Raw genomic sequence first — 26464 nt, 5'->3', positions numbered from 1 at the left:
CGTTCCCCCGAGGCTGGTGGCCAACCCAAAGCCAATCTGTCCATTCCCCATTTCATACTTTTTAGGTACCCAAGAGCACACTTTTTTCATTTAAATATGAGAAGAAAGAAGTATTGGCCTGTAGTAATAACCGCTCACTGTAAGCAGCTGCCATCAGCTGTTCCTAAAAGTATATGTCCTACCTAGCTGTCATACACCAAGGCTAAAAGTTCTCTCATAATGCAAAATAATTTCTGATACTCCCAAAAGTAAAAAAAAAGATCAAGTAATGTGATGCAAAACAGAGCAGAGCCTTAGATTTTGAGAAGGACCTGTCTACTTACAGTTCTTGGAGTTCCATGAGGAAAAAAGCTTTTTCTTCCAAAACAGGATCTGTGACATCTATTTTTCTCCCAAGGAGTCCCAGGCTGTCAGAAATTACCATAGGTCCTCTCATGTGGGCATCAAGGGTAGCAAGAAAACAGACTGGAGAAATAATTCAGTTGACTGAGAAGAAAAACAAACCAAAAAAATAAGATCCAAGAAAAGGCATAAAGCCCTTTATATATATATATATATATATATATATATATATATATATATATATGTATATAATTTGGGTGATATGGTTTGGCTCTGTGCCCCCACCCAAATCTCATCTTGAATTTTAATCCCCATAATCCCCATGTATCAAGGAAGGGACCAGGTAGGAGGTGACTGGATCATAGGGATGTTTTCCCCCATGCTGTTGTCAGGATAGTGAGTGAGTTCTCTTAAGATCTGATGGTTTTATAAGACAGTTTTCCCTGCTCTTGCTTGCTCTCTCTTTGCCTGCTGTCATGTAAGACAAGCCTCTTCCCCTTCCACCATGATTGTAAGTTTCCTGGGGCCTCCCCAGCCTGCATAGCTGTGAGTCAATTAAACCTCTTTTCTTTATAAATTACCCAGTCTCTGCTGTGTAAAATGGACTAATACATTGGGTATCTGTTTTTAATTAAGCTGACTTTTAACCATAGAGCACTTTTTAAAAAAGTCCTTTTGGGTCAGGTGCAGTGGCTCATGCCTGTAATCCCAGCACTTTGGGAGGCTGAGGCGGGCAGATCACCTGAGGTCAGAAGTTTGGGACCAACCTGGCCAACATGGTAAAACCCTTTGTCTACTAAAAATACAAAAATTAGCTGGGTCTGGTGGCACACGCCTATAGTCCCAGCTACTCTGGAGGCTGAGGCACCAGAATCGCTTGAACCCGGGAGGTAGAGGTTGCAGTGAGCTGAGATGGTGCCAGTACACTCCAGCCTGGGTGACAGAGCAAGACTCCAGCTCAAAAAAAAAAAAAAGTTTTTACATCTTTTATCATTAGACTTTAGCCAGGACAAGCAGCTGACACCTCTGGCTTTTAAGCCCTTTTTCCCCCCTCAAAGGTATTTTTCCAAGTAAAACAAAAAAGCCTTAATGAAGGTTATGATTTAACCATGGATGCACGAGGTGTCTTCAAAGAGATGGCAAGCAGTTTTTATAAGATCTAGAATCATGCCTAAGGTAGCTCAGAGAAAAGAAAATTCAAGTCAGGAAATCAGAAGCTGCCCACAGAGGGAAAAAGAATAAATAAATGGCAAAAGTCCCACAAGTGTCAAATCAAAAGGAACTCATTCCCTAAGCCAGGAATTTAACCCAGGCCACCATCACAAAAGAGCAAAGCCTTAGCTACTGAGCTACAGCAGAAGGTAAGCACCGTATTGTTTTTCCCAGGAGTCTAGAGCAGCCATTTTTGAACTTGTGAAGAACATACCTTTTCAAGGGAAAAGAAAACAGATTTTAGAATTAAAAGCCAGTATTTCTTTCAGTCTTACTGAAAGCAAACCAATACTTTAAAAAACGTGTTTTAACATAGGGGACCAAAATTTAGATAGACTGTTATAAATTAATTTTTTTCATTGTGGTTTATTTAATTATATAAAAAAGTTTAATAAGTTATCTTTTATGAACTTTATCATTACTTACATAGACCATCTATGACATGCTTGGACCTTTTGACTTGTCCTATACTTTCTTCTTTCCTAAATAATCAGTCATTCTACTTTAGGACGAGAATTTACCATAGAAGATCCTTTCTCACATAAAATTTCTTTTCTTTATAGCCTTCCTTACCAAAAATACATCTTCATATCCATAACTTTCTACTCATCTGTTTCCTCTACTTACTGTTTTTTTCTTTCTATTTTGTTTCTATTTTCTTCCTACATCCACATTTTAAACCCCACTTTAAATAACATCTGAATTGGCAAAAAAAAATTTTTTTTTCAATAACAGCATATCTTCTTTGGCACATTTTACATACAGAATTATATATGAATTTTTAGTAATCCTAAATTTTAATGAGTTTAAATGAACTTGAAAAATGCCTGGACTTATTTACTTAATTTATGAGTGCTCTTTTACTTATAAGTCAATTTGTTTTGTTACCCTGTAGACAATATATAACATAATATATGTAAATACACATAAACACACCTAGACATGTATGCACACACATAAAGATCCAATAGCTTTTATCTTGAAACTCTAGTCATGAGATAGTAATACAAACTCACTGTTTCATAAAAGATAGCTAAATCCAAATTATTTTTCTTTTTTTTTTTTTTTTTTTTTGAGATGGAGTCTCACTCTGTCATCCAGGCTGGAGTGCAATGGTGCAATCTCAGCTCACTGCAACCTCCGCCTCCTGGGTTCAAGCAATCCTCCTGCCTCAGCCTCCTGATTAGCTAGGATTATAGACCCTTGCCACCACACCCAGCTAATTTTTGTATTTTTAGTAGAGATGGGGTTTCAGCATGTTGGTCAGGCTGGTCTCAAACTCCTGACCTCATGATCCGCCTGCCTCGACCTCCCGAAGTGCTAGGATTACAGGCAAGAGCCACTGCACCCAAGCCCAAATTATTCATCTGACAAAATCGGGACTTGCCCACATGGCTAAACTTTGTTTGCTACTTTGAATTTGCTCCAGTTGCTTAAAAGGCACCTTAGCAGCAAGTCCTTCAGGACTATTGTCCCCATGTCTAACAAGGATCTTTACTAGACATAGAACTTTTTCTGTCTGTCTTTCTATCCAGTTATCTACCCCTGCAAATTCTCACTCCTGCATCAAAACATTAAATGAAGTGACAATAAGGCAAGAAAATGCTGTTACAGAAAATGATAACTTTAGGGTAGAAAACAAGAAAAAACAAGAACAGGATTCCCCTAGGGTGGGACTCTAACCCACAATTCTAGAGGGAATGCCAATTCCGAACACCCCAGAGCATCTGGCATGGATGACAAACAGTACCAAATGCTGAAAACCCCAGAGCATCTTGGGAGTGTCCAACAGTGAACCCCAAAGGCATGAGACTTAACACAGTTGGGGACCACAATACAACATGACTCTGGCATCCCAGGATCAACACAGTGGGGGACCACTCACAACCAAGTGTCTTGCTTTAACCAATTGCTCAACTATCCAAAGCAAAAACTACAAACGTGACAAAGAGAAAAGGATAAGCATGCAATTTGAAAGTAACAGCAGAAAAGTAAAATGGCCAATTGTTAGAAACTAAAGAGAAAATGTCAGAGAGAAGGGGTGACAGGGTGGGCTACTAAGGAAGTGGCCAGGCAGATGTGCTCCCATCTGGGGCACCCAGACAATGGGAGGCTGCAGTCAGGCTCCCAAGCCAGAGGTCTTATGGCCACTTTCCCATGTACCCAACATAAAGAACAGAGAATCCAAAATTGAAATTTAATAAAAGGTAGCAGCCAGGCACGGTGGCTCATGCCTGTAATCTCAGGAGGCCAATCCCAGGAGGCCAAGGCAGGTGTATCACCTGAGGTCAGGAGTTCGAGACCAGCCTGGCCAACATGGTGAAACCCCCGTCTCTTCTAAAAATACCAAAAATTAGCCGGGCACCTGTAATCCCAGCTATTCAGGAGGCTGAGGGAGGAGAATCACTTGAACCCGGGAAGCAGAGGTTGCAGTGAGCTGAGATTGTGCCATTGTACTCCAGCCTGGGCAACAACAATGAAACTTCGTCTCAAAAAAAAAAGGTAGCAAGTTGAATCCTCATTTTACCCAGCCCCTATTCAAGGTGGAGTCACTCTGGTTTGAATGCCTTTGACATAAGGACCTCCAAGAGTCTGAATCTGCAGTGTTTTTCTTGCCTCTGTTAAGAAACTTTTATTTTATTTTATTGTTTTTGAGACGGAGTCTCGCTCTGTCGCCCAGGCTGGAGTGCAGTGGCGCAATCTCGGCTCACTGCAAGCTCCGCCTTCTGGGTTCACGCCATTCTCCTGCCTCAGCCTCTCCGAGTAGCTGGGACTACAGGCGCCCACCACCACGCCCGGCTAATTTTTTGTATTTTTTAGTAGAGACAGGGTTTCACCGTGGTCTCGATCTCCTGACCTCGTGATCCGCCCGCCTCGGCCTCCCAAAGTGCTGGGATTACAAGCGTGAGCCACCGCGCCCGGCCAAGAAACTTTTAAATAATACTAATATTTTTTCAAAAACAGAAACAATGAAAATTTAGAAGGCTTTTACAAATGTTACTCATTAAATGGCCGGCTCTGAAGCAGTAAAGACTGAAATTATATTGTCATCATCATTTACTGACAAATAAGGAAAGAGCTGGCAGAAGCGATGCCAGTCAGAAAGCAGTGTGAAAGCCCTGGGTTCTGCTTGGCTGGTGGTGGAGGCAGGACTCAGTTTCTATAGTGGGCAGATCACCGAAGAATCCACATCTCCTGCCTCCTCTGTTTGAGGGGAGCAATGGTTGTGAATTGTCTGTGAGATTAGTCCCAAGCCTTTGGTCTCTGAGTTTTTGGGAGGCAGGGATGTGTTTCATATCGGATTGTGCTTACACACATAGACTGCTTCTTTTCTAGTATGTGAATATTTTTATATGTTGCTTCTGTTTTTCCAGCTTCACTGAAAAATAGATTCTCCAGTCCTCGTTCTAACCCTTCCATTCGCAAAATTTCATTTTTTAAAAAACAGACTTCTGGCCAGGTGCAGTGGCTCATGCCTGTAATCCTAGCACTTTGGGAGGCCAAGGCAAGTGGATCACCTGAGGTCAGGAGTTCGAGACCAGCCTGACCAACATGGCAAAACTCTGTCTCTACTAAAAAAAAAAAAATACAAAAATTAGCTGGGCATGGTGGCACGTGCCTGTAATCCCATCTACTCTGGAGGCTGAGGCAGGAGTATCCCTTGAACCTGGAAGGCGGAGGTTGCAGTGAGCTGAGATCGCACCACTACACTCCAGCCTGGGTAACAGAGCGAGACTCTGTCTCAAAAAAAAAAAAAACGAAAACAAAAACACACTTATTGAAATAGAATTCATATACCATATAATTCAACCATTTACAGTGTACAGCTCAATGTTGTTGTTGTTGTATGCTCACAGGGTTGTATGCTCACCATTACCATCAATTTAGGACATTTTCATCACCCCAAAAGCAACCTTGTACCCATTCCCACTCGAGCAATCACTACTGTACTTGCTGCTCTAAGAGTTTACTTAGAGTTGGACATTTCATATAAACGAAACACACCATGTGGACTTCTTTCACTTAGCATAATGTTTTCTTTTTCTTTTATTTTAAACATGGAACATTTCATGAATTTGCCTGTCATCCTTGCACAGGAGCCATGCTAATCTCTGTATTATTGTAGTGTTGGTATATTTGCTGCTGAGGCAAGCACAGTGTTTTCAAAGTTCATCTATGTTGTAGCATGTATTGGTAATTCATTTCTTTTTATTGCTGAATAATATTCCATTGTATTTGTACGCCACATTTTTTTTCTTTTTTCTTTTCTTTTCTTTTGAGACTGAGTTTCGCTCTGTCACCCAGGCTGGAGTGCAGTGGCACGATCTCAGCTCACTGCAACCTCCGCCTCCTGGGTTCAAGCCGTTCTCCTGCCTTAGCCTCCCCAATAGCTGGGACTACAGGCACGTGCCACCACACCTTGCTGATTTTTTGTATTTTTAATAGAGACGGGTTTCACTGTGTTAGCCAATATGATCTCGATCTGACCTCGTGATCCATCCGCCTCGGCCTCCCAAAGTGCTGGGATTACAGGAGTGAGCCACTGTGCCCGGCCTGGATATGCCACATTTTTAATCCATTCATCAGTTGATGGATATGTGAATTTTGGGCTATTATGAATAAAACTGCTATGTATATTTGTGTACAAGTTTTTATGTGGAAATGTGTTTTCAGTTCTCTCGAGTCATATGGTAACTCTATGTTTAACTTTTTGAGGAACTGCCAAACTGTTTTCCAAAGTTTTCCATTTTACATTTTCACCAGCAATGTGGAAGGGTTCCAGTTTCTGCTCACCAGAGCTTGTTATTATCTGCCCTTTTGATTACAGCCCTCCCAGTGGATATGAAATGATATCTCATTATGGTTTTGATTTGTACTTCCCCAGTGATTAATGATGTTGAGCACCTTTTCCTGTGCTTCTTGGACATTCATATATCTTCTTTGGAGAAACGTTTATTCAGATCGTTTTTCAATTGAGTTGTCTTCCTTTTTTGTGTTGTAAGAGTTCTTTATAGATTCAAGAGACAAGTCCCTTACACTTATATGATTTGCAAATATTTTCTTCCATTTTGTGGGTTGTCTTTTCACTTTTATCGAAAAAAAAGAATAGACTTTTTCTTTCAGAAAAAATAGACTTTTTTTTAGAGCAGTTTTAGGTTCACATAAAAATTGAGCAGAAAATCGAGAGAGTTTCCATATGCTCCCTCCCCACCATACAGCCTCCTTCACTGTCAAAATTCTTTTCACTTTCTTGATGGTGACATTTGAAGCACAAAGGTTTTTAATTTTGATGAAGTCCAACGTATGCATTTTTTCTTTTGTCACTTTTGCTTTTGGCATCGTATGTAAGAAGGCTTTGTCTAACTTAAAGTCACAAAGATTTACTCCTGTTTTCTTGTTTTTTGTACAGCCAAGATCTTGCTATGTTGATCAAAGCCATCACTCCCAGTCTGGTCTTGAACTCCGGGCCTCAAGCAGTCCTCCCACTTAAGCCTCCCAAAGGGCTGAGATTACAGGCGTAAGCCACTGCACCTGGCCTCGTATGTTTTAAGAGTTTTACAATTTTATCTCTTATGCATAAATCTGTGATCCATTTGAAGTTAATTTTTTTTTTTTTTTTTTTTTTTTGAGATGGAGTCTCACTCTGTTCCCCAGGCTAGAGCGCAGTGGCACGATCTCAGCTCACCACAACCTCTGCCTCCCAGGCTCAAGCAATTTTCGTGCCTCAGCCTCCAAAGTAGCTGGGATTACAGGCACCTACCACCATGCCTGGCTAATTCTTGTATTTTTAATGGAGATGGAGCTTTGCCATGTTGATAAGGCTGGCCACAAAATCCTGACCTCAGGTGACCTGCCCATCTCAAATGCTGGGATTACAGGTGTGAGCCACCGAGCCCGGCTGAAGTTAATTTTGTACATGTGTTAAGAAGGGGTTTTCATGTGGCTATCAAGTTGTTCCAGCCTCATTCTTTCTCCATTGTTTTGGCATTCTTGTTACAAATCAATTGAACATAAACAGGAGAGTTTATTTCTTTTTTTTTTTTCTTTGAGACGGAGTCTTGCTCTGTATGCCCAGGCTGGAGTGCAGTGGTGCGATCTCGGCTCACTGAAATCTCCGCTTCCTGGGTTCAAGAGATTCTCCTGTCTCAGCCTCCTGAGTAGCTGGAATTACAGGCATGCGCCACCACACCCAGCTAATTTTGTATTTTTAGTAGAGATGGGGTTTCTCCATGTTGATAAGGCTGGTCTCGAACTCCTGATCTCAGGTGATCCACCTGCCTCAGCCTCCCAAAGTGGTGGGATTATAGGCATGAGCCACCACGCCCGGCCCAAGAGTTTATTTCTTGACCCTCAGTTCTATTCTATTGATTTATCTATTATTAGGCCAGTATATACTATCTTGATTATTGTAGATTTGTAGTAAGTTTTAAAATCAGAAGCATGAGTCCTCCAACTTTTTCACTGTTGTGGATCCCTTCCATTCTTATATGAATTTTAGGATCAGGTCGCCAATTTCTGCAACAACAACAACAAAAGCAGCTGGCATTTTGATAGGGATTGTGTTGAATCTGTAGATCAACTTTGAATATTGCCATTGTAATATTGTCCTTCAATTCATGAGCATGGGATGTCTTTCCATTTATTTGTCTTCTTTAATTTCTTTCAATAATGTTTTCAGAGTATGTGTTGCACTTCTTTTGTTAAATTTATTCCTATTTTATTCTTTTCAATGCAACTGCAAATGGAATTGTTTTCTTATTCAGAATATTCATTGCTAACCTGAATACTTACTTTTGGCATTTGGTGGCAGGAACTGAAGGGCATATTAGGATACATCAGTTGCTTGAAGTGAATTAAATTATTTCATGCAGGTACTGAAAGTGAAATGGGTGTCTGCACTGCTAAGCTGGTGAGGCCACCCGCTAAATAACTATGCTATTGATGACCTGATTCCTGTATGACTGTTATAGAGAAAGACTTTCTCTTGCCAAAGTATCTAGAAAGTTTTCAATCACTCTGTGTATCTTATCATTCTATTTGCTACCCTCACTAAATAGATCAGTCCCAGTACTATTTGTGCCATCATTCATTTGGAAGAGAGATTTGATTCCCAAAAGATTATCATACTCTTCAACTGTAGTGAGATTACAGTGACTTTGCACCAGAGGAATGTTATACTAAAGGCATTGCAGTAGAATGATCTACTGGAGATTAAAAACCTCATTCTGTATTATAAAACAAAGACCTCCATCCTCAGTGAACACATTATCTAACTTCTAATCCACCAAGAATGTAGCTCTAGTTAAGCTATTTCCTTGCTCAAAAAAGCATTATCAGCTCTACATTGTTTACATCCTTAATTTCACACCCTCTGTGATTTGATACTGCCTATTTCTGATCATGTTCACCTCTCATTGTGCCCTTCATTGTAGTTACCTGGTACAGCTGCTGTTTTCTAAATATGCCATACATTTGTCTCTCTACCCCTGCCACCACCTTGCCTCTGCTATCACAGCTCTGTCTACCTGAAGCAATCTTCCTCTTGTCTGCCCCTGTGAGAATCCTTACCATTCTTCAAGATTAGGTTTAAGTGCTCCCTCCTCCATGAAATCTTCCCCAAGAAGAACAGGTATCACGCATCCTGTTGCTCTCATCCTGCTTAGTACCTCTGACTTCCTAGAAGTAAGGACAAAATCTCCATCATCTCTCAGTCTCCAGTGCTGTATGGCATCCCTTGCACATAGTATGTATACATTCAATGTTTTCATTGAATTGGCTAGATGGAAAGATATTTCTTAAACTGCAGTTTGGAAATTCTGATATATTTTCAGGACTATGTGTATTCTCTAAAATAATTTTTGAAATATTGTATTTTCATTTTAATAATAATTCTGAATCACCAGGATCCACGTTATAATCAAGTTGCATTGCACAATTTTAATGCCCATGTTTGTGTTTGAGAAACATTGGAGTAAAACATTATTCAGAATGTGTGTAAAGTTCTGATTACAGAGGAGTGCTGGCTGTAAGTGATCATTCAATTTTTGGAAAATATAATTCGTTTTAGCCAGCAGTACCTTACTCTGCAGGATAAGATATTCTTTAGTTACTTCTTCTTGGTAGAAAATGAAGAGAACAGTTAGGAATGGTTTTATCTGTGTTCACATGTGTGTCTCAAAAAAAGGGGGGGGCAGGAGGAGAAGGAAGAGAGCCCCCATGTATTAATAATAGAGTTTTAAAAGAATGGTATAAGAATTTGGCAGAGTGGAATTCTTTTTCTTACTTATTTTTCTCAATTTCACTTTTATGACCTGTTTTAGTGAACTAGGGGAATTATTGAGTCCTTGAAATTAGCAGGTCTAGCCGGGCGCAGCGGCTCACACCTGTAATCCCGGCATTTTGGGAGGCCGAGGCGGGCGGATCACGAGGTCATGAGATCGAGACCATCCTGGCTAACACAGTGAAACCCTGTCTCTACTAAAAATACAAAAAATTAGCCGGGCATGGTGGCAGGTGCCTGTAGTCCCAGCTACTCGGGAGGCTGAGGCAGGAGAATGGCGTGAACCCAGGAGGCGGAGCTTGCAGTGAACCGAGATAGCGCCACTGCACTCCCGCTTGGGCGAAAGAGCGAGACTCCATCTCAAAAAAAACAAAAAAAAGAAATTAGCAGGTCCTCTGACTCCAAAAATGTAGTGTGTTCTCTTTTTTTTTTTTTTTTGGAAAAAGGGTCTTGCTCTGTCATGCAGGCTGGAGTGCAGTCGTGCAATCATAGCTTACTGCAGTCCTCGAACATCTGGACTCAAGTGCTCCTCCCACCTCAGCCTCCCTAGTAGCTGGGACTACAGGCACGTGCTACCATACCCAGCTAATTTTTAAAATACCTTTTTTAGAGACAAGCTTTCACCATATTGCCCAAGCTGGTCTTGAATTCCTGGCCTCAAGCCATCTTCCCACCTCAGCTGCCCAAAGCTTGTTAATTCAGATTTGACAGCACCCCTCTGCTATGTAAGCATCTCTTGTTGCAAGTCATTTCAGATCCTTTCTGGAAAAAGATAGGATCTGATATGCATAAATGAATCGATCACTCTAGACTTCAGAGTACCATTGAAAAGCTTAATGAAAAATCTTCCAAATTCTAATTTGTTAAAAGAATCTTTTCACAATTCCAGAATTGATATAGGCAAGTCATAGGCAGGTTAAAATTTTTTCAGCTCTCTCACTTGATTGTTCACCTTCCAAAGCAACTCATTTTTATCAAGTTTGTTCAAACAAATCTAGATCCTTCACTGGCTTTCTTGAATACACAGCTGTTTGCTTCTCAATAAGGTTGATTGGTGCTGACTTCCTGAGAATAGCCAGGTGTTGCAAATAGCCAGGTGTTGTCATTACCATTGCACAAAGTAGAAGCCATTAGAACTAAGCTAAGATAAACCCCACTCATTAGAATCTACTGGAGTAAGTTTCTTTTTTGTTTGTTTGTTTTTTTGTTTTTTTGAGATGGAGTCTTGCTCTGTCACCCAGGCTGGAGTGCAGTGGCGTGACCTCGGCTCACTGCAAGCTCCACCTCCCGGGTTGACGCCATTCTCCTGTCTCAGCCTCCCAAGTAGCTGGGACTATAGGCACTCACCACCATGCCTGACTAATTTTTTTTTTCTTTTTTTGTATTTTTAGTAGAGACGAGGTTTCACCATGTTAGCCAGGATGGTCTCGATCTCCTGACCTTGTGATCTACCCATCTCGGCCTCCCAAAGTGCTGGGATTACAGGCATGAGCCACTGCACCTGGCCTTGGAGTAAGTTTCTAAAAGTGGGCTTGGATTTACTGTGTTCATTTCTCTGAAGCTTTTTAGAAATACCTGAGGAGGCTGGGTGCAGTGGCTCATGCCTGTAATCCCAGCACTTTGGGAGGCCAAAACTCCTGAGGTCAGGAGTTTGAGACCAGCCTGACCAACATGGAGAAACCCCATCTCCTAAAAATACAAAATTAGCCGGGCATGGTGGCGCATGCTTGTAATCCCAGCTACTCGAGAGGCTGAGACAGGAGAATCATTTGAAACCAGGAGGTGGAGGTTGCGGGAAGCCGAGATCGTGCCATTGCACTCCAGCCTGGGCAACAAGAGCGAAACTCCGTCTCAAAAAAAAAAAAAAGAAAAAAAAAAGAAAGAAATAACTGGCCGGGCGCAGTGGCTCACGCTTGTAATCCCAGCACTTTGGGAGGCCGAGGCGGGCGGATCACGAGGTCAGGCGATCGAGACCATGATGAAACCCCGTCTCTACTAAAAATACAAAAAATTAGCCGGGCATGGTGGCGGACGCCTGTAGTCCCAGCTACTCGGAGAGGCTGAGGCCGGAGAATGGCGTGAACCCGGGAGGCGGAGCTTGCAGTGAGCCAAGATTGCGCCACTGCACTCCAACCTGGGTGACAGAACAAGAACCTGTCTCCAAAAAATAAGGCGAGGCTACCTTAAGTTCCTTTTTTTTTTTTCCCAAGGCCAGGTCTCACTCTGTCACACAGGCCAGGGTGCAGTGGCACAATCTTGGCTCACTGCAACCTCCATCTCCTGGGCTCAAGCAATTCTCGTGCCTCAGCCTCCCGAGTAGCTACGACTACAGGCATGTGCCACCATGCCTAGCTAATTTTTTATATTTTTAGTAAAGACAGAGTTTCGCTGTGTTGGCCAGGCTGGTCTTGAACTCCTGAGCTCAGGCAATCCGCCTGCCTTGGCCTCCCCAACTGCTAGGATTACAGGCGTGAGCCACTGCGCCCGGCCCCCGAGTTCCTTTGTTTTGACAAATCTAACTTTTTTGATGTTTGGCATTGATAGACATAGGATTGACATTGAGGTGTTCTACAACTTTATATATGAAGAGTATATATATAGAGTTGGGAACAGAATTCCCAACTCAAGTAGCTTAACAAAGAATGAATTATCACACATAACAAAAATTCCAGGATTGCTAATTCTCTAGCTCAGTGACATCATTGAAGACCCATATTCTTTTCATCTTTCTCCTCTGTCAATGACAGCTTATGGGCCTTATCCTTTAGTTCCTCATGGTTTCAAGTTGGTTGCAGCAACTCTAAGGCAACCCTAATTCATATATCCTTATGATAGCCAAAGGCAAAAGGTTTTCTGAGAGTCTTCTAGCAGACTTTCCTTCACAACTCATTGTCCAGAACTGGGTCACATGCCCATGCCTAAACCAATTAAAGCAAAGGGAGATGTCCACCATGATTCACTTAGACCAATGGAAACTGTAGCCTGAATCACATGGGGAGGGGTGGCGATAGGTGGATACTTGAACAAAATTAATGTACTGTTTGTAAAGAAGAGTGGGAAAATGCCCGTGAGATGTATACAAAATTTGACATATAGGAATCCCTAAAGCTCAAATTAACCCCTGGGCTGGGCACAGTGGCTCACACTTATAATCTCAGCACTTTGGGAGTCTAAGGCAGGAGGATCGCTTGAGCCCAGGAGTTCGAGACCATCCTGGGCAACATAGCAAGGCCCAATCTCTATTAAAAAAAAAAAAAACTGTAACCAGCTGGGCATGGTGGTGTGCATCTATAGTCCCACCCTACTCAGGAAGCTAAATAAAGCAAGAGGATCTCTTGAGCCCAGGAGTTTGATTCTGCAGTGAGTTATGATTGCACCACTGCACTCTAGCCTGGGTGACAGAACAAGACCTTGTCTCAAAAAAAAAAAAAAAAGAAAAGAAAAGAAAAAGAACCTCTTATGTAGGATCTTAAAATTCAATGCCTATGCCAAATTGCAGCCCTGGAAGATTCTTTGACTATGTGCATTCATTCATTTTGTTCTCCATAGAAACCTGTTCAAGCCAACTCCCACCTGGAGTCTAGGGTACAATACAGTCCTGAGGTACAATACACCCCTATCACAAGATCAGAAGGGAGGGAAGATTAGTCAGAGGGTAGCAGAGCCCCAAGAAATGAAGGCAAGGTCATAAATCCCCAAAGAAGACCGGGTTTGGGCAAGTATGTGACAGATCTAGGCTATGTATGGGAGGCCTAAGAGAGGTCCAGTCCCGGAGAACGTGGAGGCAGGGCCTTTTGAGAAATGCAGAGTGGATGCCGTGAGTGTTCCAGTTCTTCCACTCCAACACCTGGAATACAAGGTAGCAAGTGAGCCCAGAGCCAGCTGACCAGGTACAATGCAAGGTCTGAGATGCTGACACTCCCACTGGCTTCTTGGGTTCTCAGGTACAGCTGGGATGGGTTGCTGGAGCATGTAGTTTAACAGATGCTCATTTTATTTTATTTATTTATTTATTTATTTATTTATTTATTTTATTTTTATTTATTTATTTTTTTAAGACAGTCTCACTCTGTTGCCCAGGCTGGAGTGCTGTGGTGTGATCTCGGCTCACTGTAAACTCCACCTCCTGGGTTCATGCCATTCTCCTGCCTCAGCCTCCCGAGTCGCTGGGACTACAGGCACCCACCACCACGCCCAGATAATTTTTTGTATTTTTAGTAGAGACCGGATTTCACTGTGTTAGCCAGGATGGTCTCCATCTCCTGACCTCGTGATCCACCCACCTCTGCCTCCTAAAGTGCTGGGATTACAGGCGTGAGCCACCGCACCCAGCCGGTGGATGCTCATTTTCAAAGGAGTGCTGGAGCTCAGTTAGGGCAGGAATTTACATAAATGGAATGTTAAGTTGCAGTTTTGTTAATATAGTGATATGCTCTTGACTTATGTGGCCAGGCAGTATAAGAAACAGCATATGAGGCCGGGCGCGGTGGCTCAAGCCTGTAATCCCAGCACTTTGGGAGGCCGAGGCGGGCGGATCACGAGGTCAGGAGATCGAGACCATCCTGGCTAACAGGGTGAAACCCCGTCTCTACTAAAAATACAAAAAATTAGCCGGGCGTGTTGGCGGGCGCCTGTAGTCCCAGCTACTCGGGAGGCTGAGGCAGGAGAATGGCGTGAACCCCGGGAGGCGGAGCTTGCAGTGAGCCGAGATCGCGCCACTGCACTCCAGCCTGGGGGACAGAGCAAGACTCCTTCTCAAAAAAAAAAAAAAAAAAAAAAAAAGAACAGCATATGATTTCTGCATTGAATATAAAGCTTCTATTGCCCACTCTCTCCTTCACTTTTCCACCAGGCCCTCACATGACTTGTTCCTTGAGGTCTTCTCCTCTGAGAGCTCTTCCCTAAGCCCTCACCCACATTGTCTACTCCCCTGCTCCTTATTTTTTTTTCGTAGCCTTCATTGCTGCTGGAAATTTTATTATTTATTGTCTTTTTTCCCCGCTAGAAGTAGGCTTCATGAAGATGGGAGCTTTGATTTCTTGTTCATGCCATATTGTCCTCAGTACTGAGAACGTTGGCACATTGGAGTACTGTGGGCACTCAATTAAGATTTGGTGGATGAATTAGCCAGGCGTGGTGGCACGTGCCTGTAATCCTAGCTACTCGGGAGGCTGAGGCAGGAGAATCACTTGAACTTGGGAGGGGGAGGTTGCAGTGAGCCAAGATCGCGCTGTTGCACTCCAGCCTGGGCAACAAGAGCGAAACTCCGTCTCAAAAAAAAAAAAAAAGATTTGCTGGATGAATGAATGAGACACCTTTTAGCGTCCTTCCTGAAGTTTCTCTCTCTTCAGGATGTTCCTTCTTTTATTGGATAATGAGAGCTGTTTTTTTCTAATTCTTTTTGCCCTAGCTACCAAGAATTGTAAAATTAAACTACTAAACTCTTGGTTTATTTGCAGTAGCCATTCTTAGCTTGGGATGTCTGCACTTCTCTCACTTACTGTAGAGCTTTTAAAATATTTATTTTATTTTATGTATTTTATTTTATTATTATTATTATTATTATTATTATTATTATTATTATTATTATTATTTTGAGATGGAGTCTCTACCCAGGCTGTAGTGCAATGGTGCGATCTCAGCTCACTGCAACCTCCGCCTCCTGGGTTAAACCTCAGCCTCCTGAGTAGCTGGGACCACAAGCGGGCACCACCACACCTGGCTAATTTTTCTGTATTTTTAGTAGAGATGGGTTTCACCATGTTGGCCAGGATGGTCTCAAACTCCTGACCTCAGGTGATTCGCCCACCTCAGCCTCCCAAAGTGCTGGGATTACAGGCGTAAGCCACCATACCCAGCCTAAAATGTTTATTTTAATGACACATGGTTTCAACGTTATTTATTGTAAGTTGCTTCAAATCCTGTGTGGAAGTAAATGAAGACTGAATAATAATAAGTGAACTAATTGAAGGGTAACAGGGAGTAGTAAAAAAAAAAAAAAAAAATGAACACACTTTAGAGTCTGAGCAAATAAGATAATACTGGAGCTGTTGTTAATAGAATAGGAACCAGATCAAACATTACTCATAAAAGTCCCTCTCCGTCACCATTTTGGCACATCTCACTCCATTGTTATTGCTTGGTCAGTATTTTTCCTCTTCCCTATTAGGTTTTGCCATGAGGGCAAGGACTGTATCTTTCTTGCTTATGATTAGCCCCCCAGGGCCTAGCACGGTGCCAGACACATAGTACACACTTAATCATAATTTGATAAGTTAATTTAATATGCCTTTTCTTTCTTTATCATTTATTTTTAACTATAAGCCCCTATATTAGTAAACATTAACATGTTTCTCCTGTGTTCTTACCCTTTTCAACCTGCAAATTCCCCTGCTTGTAGATTTCCAAACTTCCTTCATTTTTTATGTGCCTTCCTTCCTGACAAGAAATCTTCTTCCTTTAACCACAACAGCCTCCCACTCCAGGGCTTATGAATGTGTGCCTTTTCTTCCTTCCCCAGTCTCCTAAATCTCATTTTCCTGATGACTAAACTGAGAGTGACTCACCAACTCACACACTTAGAAGTGGAAGAGGCCTGAGAGGTCATCTTGTCTCACTGGCTCATCTCCACTTGGTCCAGGGAAGCGAAGTGAATTGCCCAAGGGTCACTCTGCTGGTTGGCAGCAGGGCCAACCCTAGAACACAGATCTCTTACTCCGGATCCTCATCTCCCACTGCAGAGTGAGCAAGCCCCCTTCCTAACTCCAGAAAGAGAAAGCACTGCAACAAAAGTAGAAAAGTATATTGCAGTCTTAATTGGAAATCTTTTTTTTTTTTTTTTTTTGAGAGACAGAGTCACCCTTGTTGCCCAAGCTGGAGTGCAATGGCATGATCTCGGCTCACTGCAACTTCCGCGTCCCAGGTTCAAGCAATTCTCCTGCCTCAGCCTCCCAAGTAGCTGGGATTACAGGAGCCCATCACCAGGCCTGGCTAATTTTTGTATTTTTAGTAGAGGCGGGGTTTTGCCATGGTGAGCCACCGTGTCCAGCCGTTGGAAATCTTTTTATTTTTTTGAGACAGAGTCTTGCTCTGTCGCCCAGGCTGGAGTGCAGTGGCGCAATCTCGGCTCACTGCAAGCTCCGCCTCCCAGGTTCACGCCATTCTCCTGCCTCAGCCTCCCAAGTAGCTGGGACTACAGATACGCTCGGCTAATTTTTTTAGATTTATTTTTGTTTTTTATTTGTATTTATTTATTTATTTTTTTTGAGACGGAGTCTTGCTCTGTCACCCAGGCTGGAGTGCAGTGGCGTGATCTGGGCTCATTGCAAGCTCCGCCTCCTGGGTTCACGCCATTCTCCTGCCTCAGCCTACCGAGCAGCTGGGACTACAGGCGCCCGCCACCACGCCCGGCTAATTTTTTTTTATATTTTTAGTAGAGACGGGGTTTCACCGTGTTAGCCAGGATGGTCTCGATCTCCTGACCTCGTGATTCGCCTGCCTCAGCCTCCCAAAGTGCTGGGATTACAGGTGTGAGCCACCACGCCCAGACGGAAATGTCTTAAATGCAATATATCATAGGAGTTACTCATAGGTAACTCATAGGAATTAAGTATTAGACCATTTAAGTTTGATCCCAGCTCTATTTACTCTTCAAACAAGTTAACTCCTTTGTCTTAGTATATGTCCTTTCTCTTTTTTCCTATGCATTTGAATATTTAATGTACATATTTAAATCTGTATGTTTGCCGGGCGCGGTGGCTCACGCCTGTAATCCCAGCACTTTGGGAGGCTGAGGTGGGCGGATCACGAGGTCAGGAGATCAAGACCATCCTGGCTAACATGGTGAAACCCCGTCTCTACTAAAAATATAAAAAAAAATTAGCCGGGCGTGGTGGCGGGCGCCTGTAGTCCCAGCTACTCGGTAGGCTGAGGCAGGAGAATGGCGTGAACCCAGGAGGCAGAGCTTGCAGTGAGCCGAGATCATGCCACTGCACTCCAGCCTGGGCGACACAGTGAGACTCCATCTCAAAAAAAAAAATAAATAAATAAATAAATAAATAAATCTGTATGTTTGATTTGTTAGTAGTAGGAAAAGTTGTATGTGTGCATATTTGCATACATAAATGGGAATACTGGTTCTGTTAGTTTCTTTCACTTTAACAATGTCTTGAGGAGAGCTCTCCATGTCAGTATATATAATTCTGTCATGTTCCTTTTAATGACTGCATAGTAATCCGTAATATGGGTATACCACGGTTATTTAACCTTTCCTATATGAATTTTTTAGTTTATTTCTTCTCATTTTTCACGATTACAATTCACTAAATTCTTGATGCAGATGTCCTTGGGCAGATATGTAACTACCTCTCTAGGATAGATAATTAGAAGTGCAAAGACTGAGTCAAAGAGTCTGAGATGACAATTCAAATCTCCTCTTTTCTATTCTGAAAATAGGCTATGTCTAGGTCATCAATGATTTAGTTTTGGCAGCATACGTTGACGTTAACAGGACAGAGGTGAGTCTTATCACTGCATGTAGTATGTTAGGAATTGGGAGCATTTTGGAGAAATTACTCCTTTATCTTTTTCTTATACTGTATGGAAGGTACATTGTGTTTTGGACCTTGAGGGGAAAACAAAAACCAAAACAAAAACAAAAAAAAAACTTCCTCGTCCTCTTCCTTCCAAGGGACTGAGACTAGCAAAGTAATGCTTTCGAGCAACCTGTGCTTGACTCTATGACAGCATTTGCCACAGAGTTCTATAATTGTCAGTACTTACCTGTTTATATGTACTCCTTAAACTTTGGGCATCTTCTTTTCTCCTTATTTTATTTCATTTTAGTTTAGTTTAGTTTTGTAGAGACAATGTATCCCTATGTTGCCCAGGCTGGTCTCCAAACTCCTAGGCTCAAGCAATCCTCCTGCCTCAGCCTCCCAAAGTGCTGGGATTATAGGCATGAGCCACCGTGCCCAGCCTACTTTGGGCTTCTTAAAGGGTAAAAATAATATTTCATCAATTCTTGTATTGCTAGAATGTTAGTATGATACCTAGTACATAATTATGTTTTGTTGAATAAATGAATGAATTCAATTCAATATTACCATTTCCTGTACCTAGTACAGTCATGCATTGCTTAACAATGGGAATACATTCTGAGAAATGTGTAGTTAGGTGATTTTGTCATTGTGCAAACATCATAGAATGTACCTACACAAACCTAGATGATATTGTATTTATATAGATTTTTTCACACAGAAAATCAAATGTCCCAGCACCATTACTGAATACTAATTATTTCCCCAACTTTATCTAATACTAATTATTTCCCCAACTTGATCCCCAACTTAATCAGGTTTCTAAATGTGTGCTGCCCTACAGTCTGATGGGACCACTGTTGTATATGCAGTCCATGATTGACCGAAGCATTGTTATGCAGCTCATGACTGTATATGCAAAGACTGCTAAGACCTGATGGGATCAGAGATGAAGGAGTCAAAGTTCTACTCTCAAGGAATTTATAGTCTTATGGGAGAAATAGATACAGGCTTGAAACATTTAGGAACCAGGGCATGAGTGACAAATGTGATTTAAGTCAAAGCAACTTAAGCACAAAGTATTGTGAGACTTTCAAGGAGGGCTAATTGAAGCTGACTGAGGGGAAGAGGCAGGTTCCACAAAGAAAGTGGCATTTGAACTGGGCCTGGTAGGACAGGTCAGTGATTTATCAATATAGGTCATCATTTGGTGATTAAAAATAGGTGACTTTATGCTTGTAATCCTAACACTTTGGGAGGTAGAGGCAAGAGGATCACTGAGTTTAGGAGTTCAAGACCGGCCTGGGCAACATAGTGAGACCCTGTTTTTACAAAAAAATAAAAAAATTAGTTGGGCACGATGGCATACCCATGTGGTCCCAGCTACTCTGGAGGCTGAGGTGAGAGGATCACTTGAGCCCAGGAGATTGAGGCTGCAGTGAGCTGTGATCACTCTAGCCTGGGTGACAGAGCAAGATCCACCCCCCCTCTATATATGGAGGTATGTATGTATGTATATATGTGTATGTGTGTGTGTGTGTGTGTGTGTGTGTGTGTGTATATATATATATATATATATATATATATATGCAGAATCTTCTTATCACCACCTCTACTGTTCAAATCGCTATTGTCTCTCTAGCCACTTACTGTAGTAGGTTTCTACCTTGGACCCTTGTTCTACCCTGGACATACATGGTACCCAACAATGTGTTCTCAGCAGTGCAGCCAGCATGATCTTTTTGCACTCCTTTGCTCAGAATCCTCCAAAGGCCTCTCATTGTACTTTGAGAAAAAGTTCATGTTCTTGCAGTGTCCTGCAAGGCCCTTCATGATCTACCCCGCCTCCCTATCCCTGCCCTTACTTCTCTAGCCTCATCTAGAGCTTCCTTGGTATTCTCAGACATGCCAGGCGTGCTTCTCTGCAGGGTTTTTACACTGGCTGTTCCCTCTTCCTGGTATGCTCTTCTCCCAGAAATGCACATGACTGACACACTCACCTTCCAGTCTTTGTTTAAATATCACCTTCTCAATGAAGCCTACTTTTACCACCTTTTTAAAACCTGAAGTTGGCCACCATTCCCATTATTCTTTATTTCCTTTACCTGTTTTACTTTTTTTGCCCCTATAGTATGTATTACCTTCTAACATTCTATCTAATTTACACCAGAATATAAGCCACAGAAGGGCGGGAATCAAGGTCTCTTGTTTTGCAGCGTATGCCAAGCATCTGTAACAATGCTTAGCACATACTAGGCCTCTCGTTAAATATTTATCTAATAATCATAGTTCTCTTTCTCCAGGACCCAAATGCCTTGGTTGTTTTTTACTCAATTTGCTAATCCAAGCAGACAGCAGGATAAGACAGGGAAAAGTAGGCTGATGATTGGGGTCTAGGGTCTAGCCTGAGGGCCACACTTGTTGTTTGTGTAACCGTGGGCTAATTATAGTTGGGCTGGGTTTGTGAAAGTTTATTAAGCTATATATTTATGATATATACATTTTTTGTATGTATATGTAAATTTTTTAAGTTTTCTATAATAAGACTCTGAAAATAACTGCTAGTAACACTATGGGGAATATCTTCACATATTTTATCTCTACATGTAGACTTTTGAGAATAAAATTGAGATTCTACATGCTTTTTCACAAAACTGTATATCATGAATATTTTTCATAACATGAAATATTCTTTTGGAGCATGATTTTTAATGGTTATGCAAGTACTTTGAAAAGAATAAGACATTGGTCATGTACGGTGACTCACTCCTGTAATCCCAGCACTTTGGGAGGCCAAGGCAGATGGATAGCTTGAGCCCAGAAGTTCAAGACCAGCCTGGGCAACATGGCGAAACCCCATTTCCACAAAAAATACAAAAATTAGCCGGGCATGGTGGCATGCACCTGTAGTCCCAGCTACTTGGGAGACTGAGGTGGGAGAATCACCAGAGCCTGGGAGGTCAAGGCTGCAGTGAGCTGTGATTGTGCCACTGCACTCCATTCTAGGCGACACAGCAAGACGCTGTCTCAAAAAAAAACAAAAAAAAACAAAAATAAAAAGAATAAGACATCATGCAGTGAACCATGGAAATATAATTCTTCCTTTTTTTTTTTTTTTTTTTTTGAGACGGAGTCTCACTCTGTCACCCAGGCTGGAGTGCAGTGGCGCGATGTTGGCTCACTGCAAGCTCCGCCTCCTGGGTTCACGCCATTCTCCTGCCTCAGCCTCTCCGAGTGGCGCCTGCCACCACTCCTGGCTAATTTTTTGTGTTTTTAGTAGAGACGGGGTTTCACCGTGGTCTCAATCTCCTGACCTCGTGATTCGCCCGCCTCGGCCTCCCAAAGTGCTGGGATTACAAGCGTGAGCCACCACGCCCAGCCAATTCTTCCTTTTTTAAGAAGTTGAAATTTTGTTTTAAGGGGTTTTGATTTCTTCCTTTTTCCTATAGGAGACATGGTCTCAAAGTACCGAGAACCTTTGATCCACACCTTCCTGAGGGGAGTGAGAGATCCCGATGGTGCTCACAGGGCCAGCAGCTTGGCCAACCTTGGGGAGCTGTGCCGGAGGCTGGACTTTCTGCTGGGCTCCGTGGTCCATGAGGTACTGTATTTTAATTCCGTTCTCTAAAGCGTGTTTTCACTTGGACCTATGATGCGTCTTGAGATTGGGAGTCAGGAGACCTGGGCTCCTTTTGCAGATCTGCCACTGCCTCCCTGTGAGACAGGGCAAGTGAGTCATTGAACTTCCCAAGGCTTCATCTGTCTCACATGTATATTGAAAGTTATGTTAGTAAGGGCCGGGCATGGTGGCTTGTGCCTGTAATCCCAGCACTTTGGGAGGCTGAGGCGGGTGGATTGCTTGAGGCCAGGAGTCTGAAACCAGCCTGGTCAACATGGCGTAATCCTATCTCTACTAAAAATATAAAAATCAGCCAGGCATGGTGGTACATGCCTATAATCCCGGCTACTCAGGAAGCTGAGGCAGGAGAATCACTTGAACCCGGGAGGCATAGGTTGCAGTAAGCTAAGATCACGCCACTGCACTCCAGCCTGGGCAACACAGCGAGATTCTGTCTCAAAAAAAACAAAAACCAAAAATTATGTTAGTAAGAATTTCATAGTTTTAAGGGCCGGGCACGGTGGCTCATGCCTGTAATCCCAGCACTTTGGGAGGCCGAGGCGGGCAGATCACGAGATCAGGAGATCGAGACCATCCTGGCTAACACGGTGAAACCCTGTCTCTACTAAAAATACAAAAAATTAGTCAGGCGCGGTGGCGGGCGCCTTTAGTCCCAGCTACTCGGGAGGCTGAGTCAGGAGAATGGCGTGAACCCAGGAGGCGGAGCTTACAGTGAGCCGAGATCGCACCACTGCCCTCTGGCCTGGGCGAAAGAGCAAGACTCTGTCTCAAAAAAAAAAAAAAAAAGAATTTCATAGTTGCAGCTGAGAGGAAGTCATCTTAACCTACCTTAAGCAATAAAAGATGATTTATCATAAAGAGTCTGATGTAACTAACAGAATTGGAGAAACCTTTAGGAAAAGTAGATAGAGCTTTACCCTGAGTCTCTGGGCCATCTGTGAGTCTTTTTTTTTTTTTTTTTTTTGAGACGGAGCCTCGTTCTGTCGCCCAGGCTGGAGTGCAGTGGCGCGATCTCGGCTCGCTGCAAGCTCCGCCTTCCGGGTTCACGCCATTCTCCTGCCTCAGCCTCTCCGAGTAGCTGGGACTACAGGCGCCCGCCACCACGCCCAGCTAATTTTTTGTGTTTTTAGTAGAGACGGGATTTCACCGTGGTCTCGATCTCCTGACCTCGTGATCCACCCGCCTCGGCCTCCCAAAGTGCTGGGATTACAAGCGTGAGCCACCGTGCCTGGCCAATCTGTGAGTCTTATCTCCACTCACAGAAAAATCTCAGGCAAATACTCTAATTGACCCTCTTTGGCCGAGGCACCCTGTATTCAGGGGGATGGTGTTGTTTACCAAAAAAAAAAACACTTTAGTTCCATATTTTTCTCAGCATTTCACACCCAGTGCCTGGTATGTAGTAGGCAATCAGTAAATTATTGAAAAGATGAATGATGAACCATAAAAATGATAGCCATACAAGGTGTTGGGGCCAGAAGCTTTTCTGGTTTTAGAGATTATTATTATTATTATTATTATTTGAAACAGAGTTTTGCTCTGTCACCCAGGCTGGAATGCAGTGGTGCAATCATGGCTCACTGCAACCTCCGCCTCCTGGGTTCAAGCGATTCTCCTGCCTCAGCCTCCCATGTAGCTGGGACTATGTTTTACCACACCTGGCAAATTTTTGTATTTTTAGTATAGACAGGGTTTCACCATGTTGGCCAGGTTGGTCTTGAACTCATGACCTCAGGTGATCCACCTGCCTCGGCCTCCCAAAGTGTTAGGATTACAGGCGTGAGCCACCACACCTGAACTCAGAGTTTATTAATTAATGAAATGTGCGTCTTGCCCCTGGCATCTATGAGTATCTTTGTCTAGCCTCCCCCACCCTTTTTTTTTTTTTTTTTTGAGACGGAGTCTTGCTCTGTAGCCCAGGCTGGAGTGCAGTGGCACGATCTCGGCTTACTGCAACCTCCGCCTCCCAGGTCCCAGTTCAAGCAGTTCTCCTCAGCCTCCCGAGTAACTGGGATTACAGGCGCAGGCCACCATGCCCAGCTAATTTTTGTATTTTTAGTAGAGACGGGGTTTCACCATGTTGGCCAGGCTGGTCTTGAACTCCTGACTTTGTGATCTGCTCACTTCGGCCTCCCAAAGTGCTGGGATTACAGGCATGAGCCACCCCTCTTGGCCCCTCTAGCCTCTTAAATTGTACCTTTGCCTTGTATTTATGTACTCATCAATATATCAGTGTATATCTTGAGTATCTGCTGTGTGCACCTACTCTGCTATTTACAGATGATGATAGACAGAAAAAGACTAGTTAACATGTGGCCAGGAGTCTTTACTACCAATGTACATGACCATCTTAAGTTTTTTTTTGGAAGAAGATGCCTTATAAATTATAAATAAGTAAGTGAAATACAGTTTAAATTGCCTTTTTTTTTTTTTCAAATGGAGTCTCTAACTGTCGCCCAGGTCCACCTTCCAGGTTCAAGCGATTCTCCCGCATTAGCCTCTTGAGTAGCTAGGATTACAGGCGTGTGCCACCACACCTGGTTAAGTTTTATATTTTTAGTAGAGACAGTGTTTCATCATGTTGGCCAGGCTGGTCTTGAATTCCTAGACTCAAGTGATCCTCCTGCCTCGGCCTCCCAAAGTGCTGGTGATGTCGGATTTTTCTTCTCAGTCACTTTGCAAGCCAGGGACCTCTCTGGGAATGCCCGACCCTGGCCTCACTTGGCCATGCTGGCGTGCCCCAGCTCACCTGTGTTATAGCTTGTACTACATTCAGTGGTTCCCAAGCTCTTATACCGCACCCAAGAAAAGTGAGGATACACTGGACATTGAAGGGTGAGGAGGGTGGAGAATAATTTTATTGAGCAATGAAACGGCTCTCAGCAGAGAAGGGAGCTGGAGAGAGGACGTGAAGGGCAGGTTGTCTCCCCCAAAATCAGGTTGTCTCTTCCCTGGAGTCAACCCATTTCCCCCTCTACTGACTGAGTCTGGGGTCTTCATAGGCACAAGATGCATGCTGATTGGTTTGTGAGTATGCAAAAAAGGTTAAAACAAGGCACCACTCAAAGGTGGGCCCAACAGTATAGAAAACCAATTAGGAAATGGTAGGTATATGTAAAATAGGTGAAGGGTGGGGACCAATCAGAGGAAAGTGTGCCAAACAGGAAGACAAGTTTTCAATCCAGTCTGAGAATTTAACTTGTAGCTTAGCTTTTGGGCTTTAAACTGTCTTCAGCTTGGAGGCAGGGTTGCACTGGGTACCTGCCCCTATCTGCCTAGGCATTTGGCTGCCTCCTGTAGATATCACTGGGATTATAGGCATCAGCCATTGCACCTGGCCTTTTTTTTTTTTTTTTTTCACTTTAAGCAAAAACTCTTTATTTTTAAGACAAGATATGATTTCTCATTTTCTATTCTTGGCATAAATTTTAATTCTCTCTAGTGGAACCAAAACCTCCTGAACCCCTTTCAGTGTTATCCAAATCTTAAACTTCTTCTATTTCTGGTAAAAAAAAAAAAAAAATGTAGTTCACAAATGAGCTATGCAATTTGATCACCTTTCCTGACTTCAAACTTCTTTTCCTTTTTTTTTTTTTTTTTTTTTTTCCTTGAGACAGAGTTTCACTCTGTTGCCCAGGCTGGAGTACAGTGGCACGATCTCAGCTCACTGCAACCTCCGCCTCCCGGGTTCAAGTAATCCTCTTGCCTCAGCCTCCCAAGTAGCTGGGACTACAGGTGCCCGTCACCACACCTGGCTAATTTTTGTATTTTTAGTAGAGACAGGGTTTCACCATGTTGGCCAGGCTGGTCTCAAACTCCTAACCTCAAGTGATCCGCCCACCTCAGCCTCCCAAAGTGCTGGGATTACAGGCGTGAGCCACCACGCCCCACTGACTTCAAACTTTTTTTTGCCAAAATAAACAGTATACTATCAACATTTACGCTATAATCTTTCTCTCTGACACGAGTTCCTACATCTAGAAAGTGTTGTTTTTTTTTTTTTTTTTTTTTTGAGACGGAGTCTCGCTCTGTCACCCAGGCTGGAGTGCAGTGGCGCGATCTCGGCTCACTGCAAGCTCCGCCTACTGGGTTCACGCCATTCTCCTGCCTCAGCCTCTCCGAGTAGCTGGGACTACAGGCGCCCGCCACCACGCCCGGCTAATTTTTTTTTTTTTGTATTTTTAGTAGAGACGGGGTTTCACCGTGGTCTCGATCTCCTGACCTCGTGATCCGCCCGCCTCGGCCTCCCAAAGTGCTGGGATTACAAGCGTGAGCCACCGCGCCCGGCCTAGAAAGTGTTTTGCAGCCAAACCAGACCATGGAGCCACTCTTGCATAACACCCAGAAGGAAGGGCTATCTGAGTGTCCATTTTCACAAGAGCTTTCTCTGTAGGTGGTATTGTATCATCATAGGCACTGTATAGGTCATAGCTTGCAGCCTGCATGGACCCC

At 43.1% G+C, this 26464-nt stretch overlaps 1 protein-coding gene and 1 pseudogene across 2 annotated transcripts in view; one reads left to right on the top strand and one right to left on the bottom strand.

Annotated features, from left to right (window-relative positions):
* Window positions 1-26464, top strand: part of TANGO6 (transport and golgi organization 6 homolog) — a 251374-nt gene that overhangs the window by 166289 nt on the left and 58621 nt on the right. The window contains exon 16 of one of the 2 annotated variants that reach the window (XM_003262930.4): window positions 21822-21973. The exons of the other annotated variant lie outside the window; for it this stretch is intronic. Within the exon in view, the coding sequence (XP_003262978.2) occupies window positions 21822-21973 (152 nt within the window). The remainder of the gene's footprint in view (window positions 1-21821; window positions 21974-26464) is intronic. 2 annotated transcript variants of the gene reach the window in all.
* Window positions 5607-5706, bottom strand: LOC115831824 (annotated as a pseudogene).

The sequence above is a fragment of the Nomascus leucogenys genome, chromosome 2 (genome assembly GCF_006542625.1).
Source record: "Nomascus leucogenys isolate Asia chromosome 2, Asia_NLE_v1, whole genome shotgun sequence".
NCBI classification, from domain to species: Eukaryota; Metazoa; Chordata; class Mammalia; order Primates; family Hylobatidae; genus Nomascus; species Nomascus leucogenys.
The sequence above is the reverse complement of the archived record's forward strand: the minus strand, read 5'-3'. Positions and strand labels throughout refer to the sequence as shown.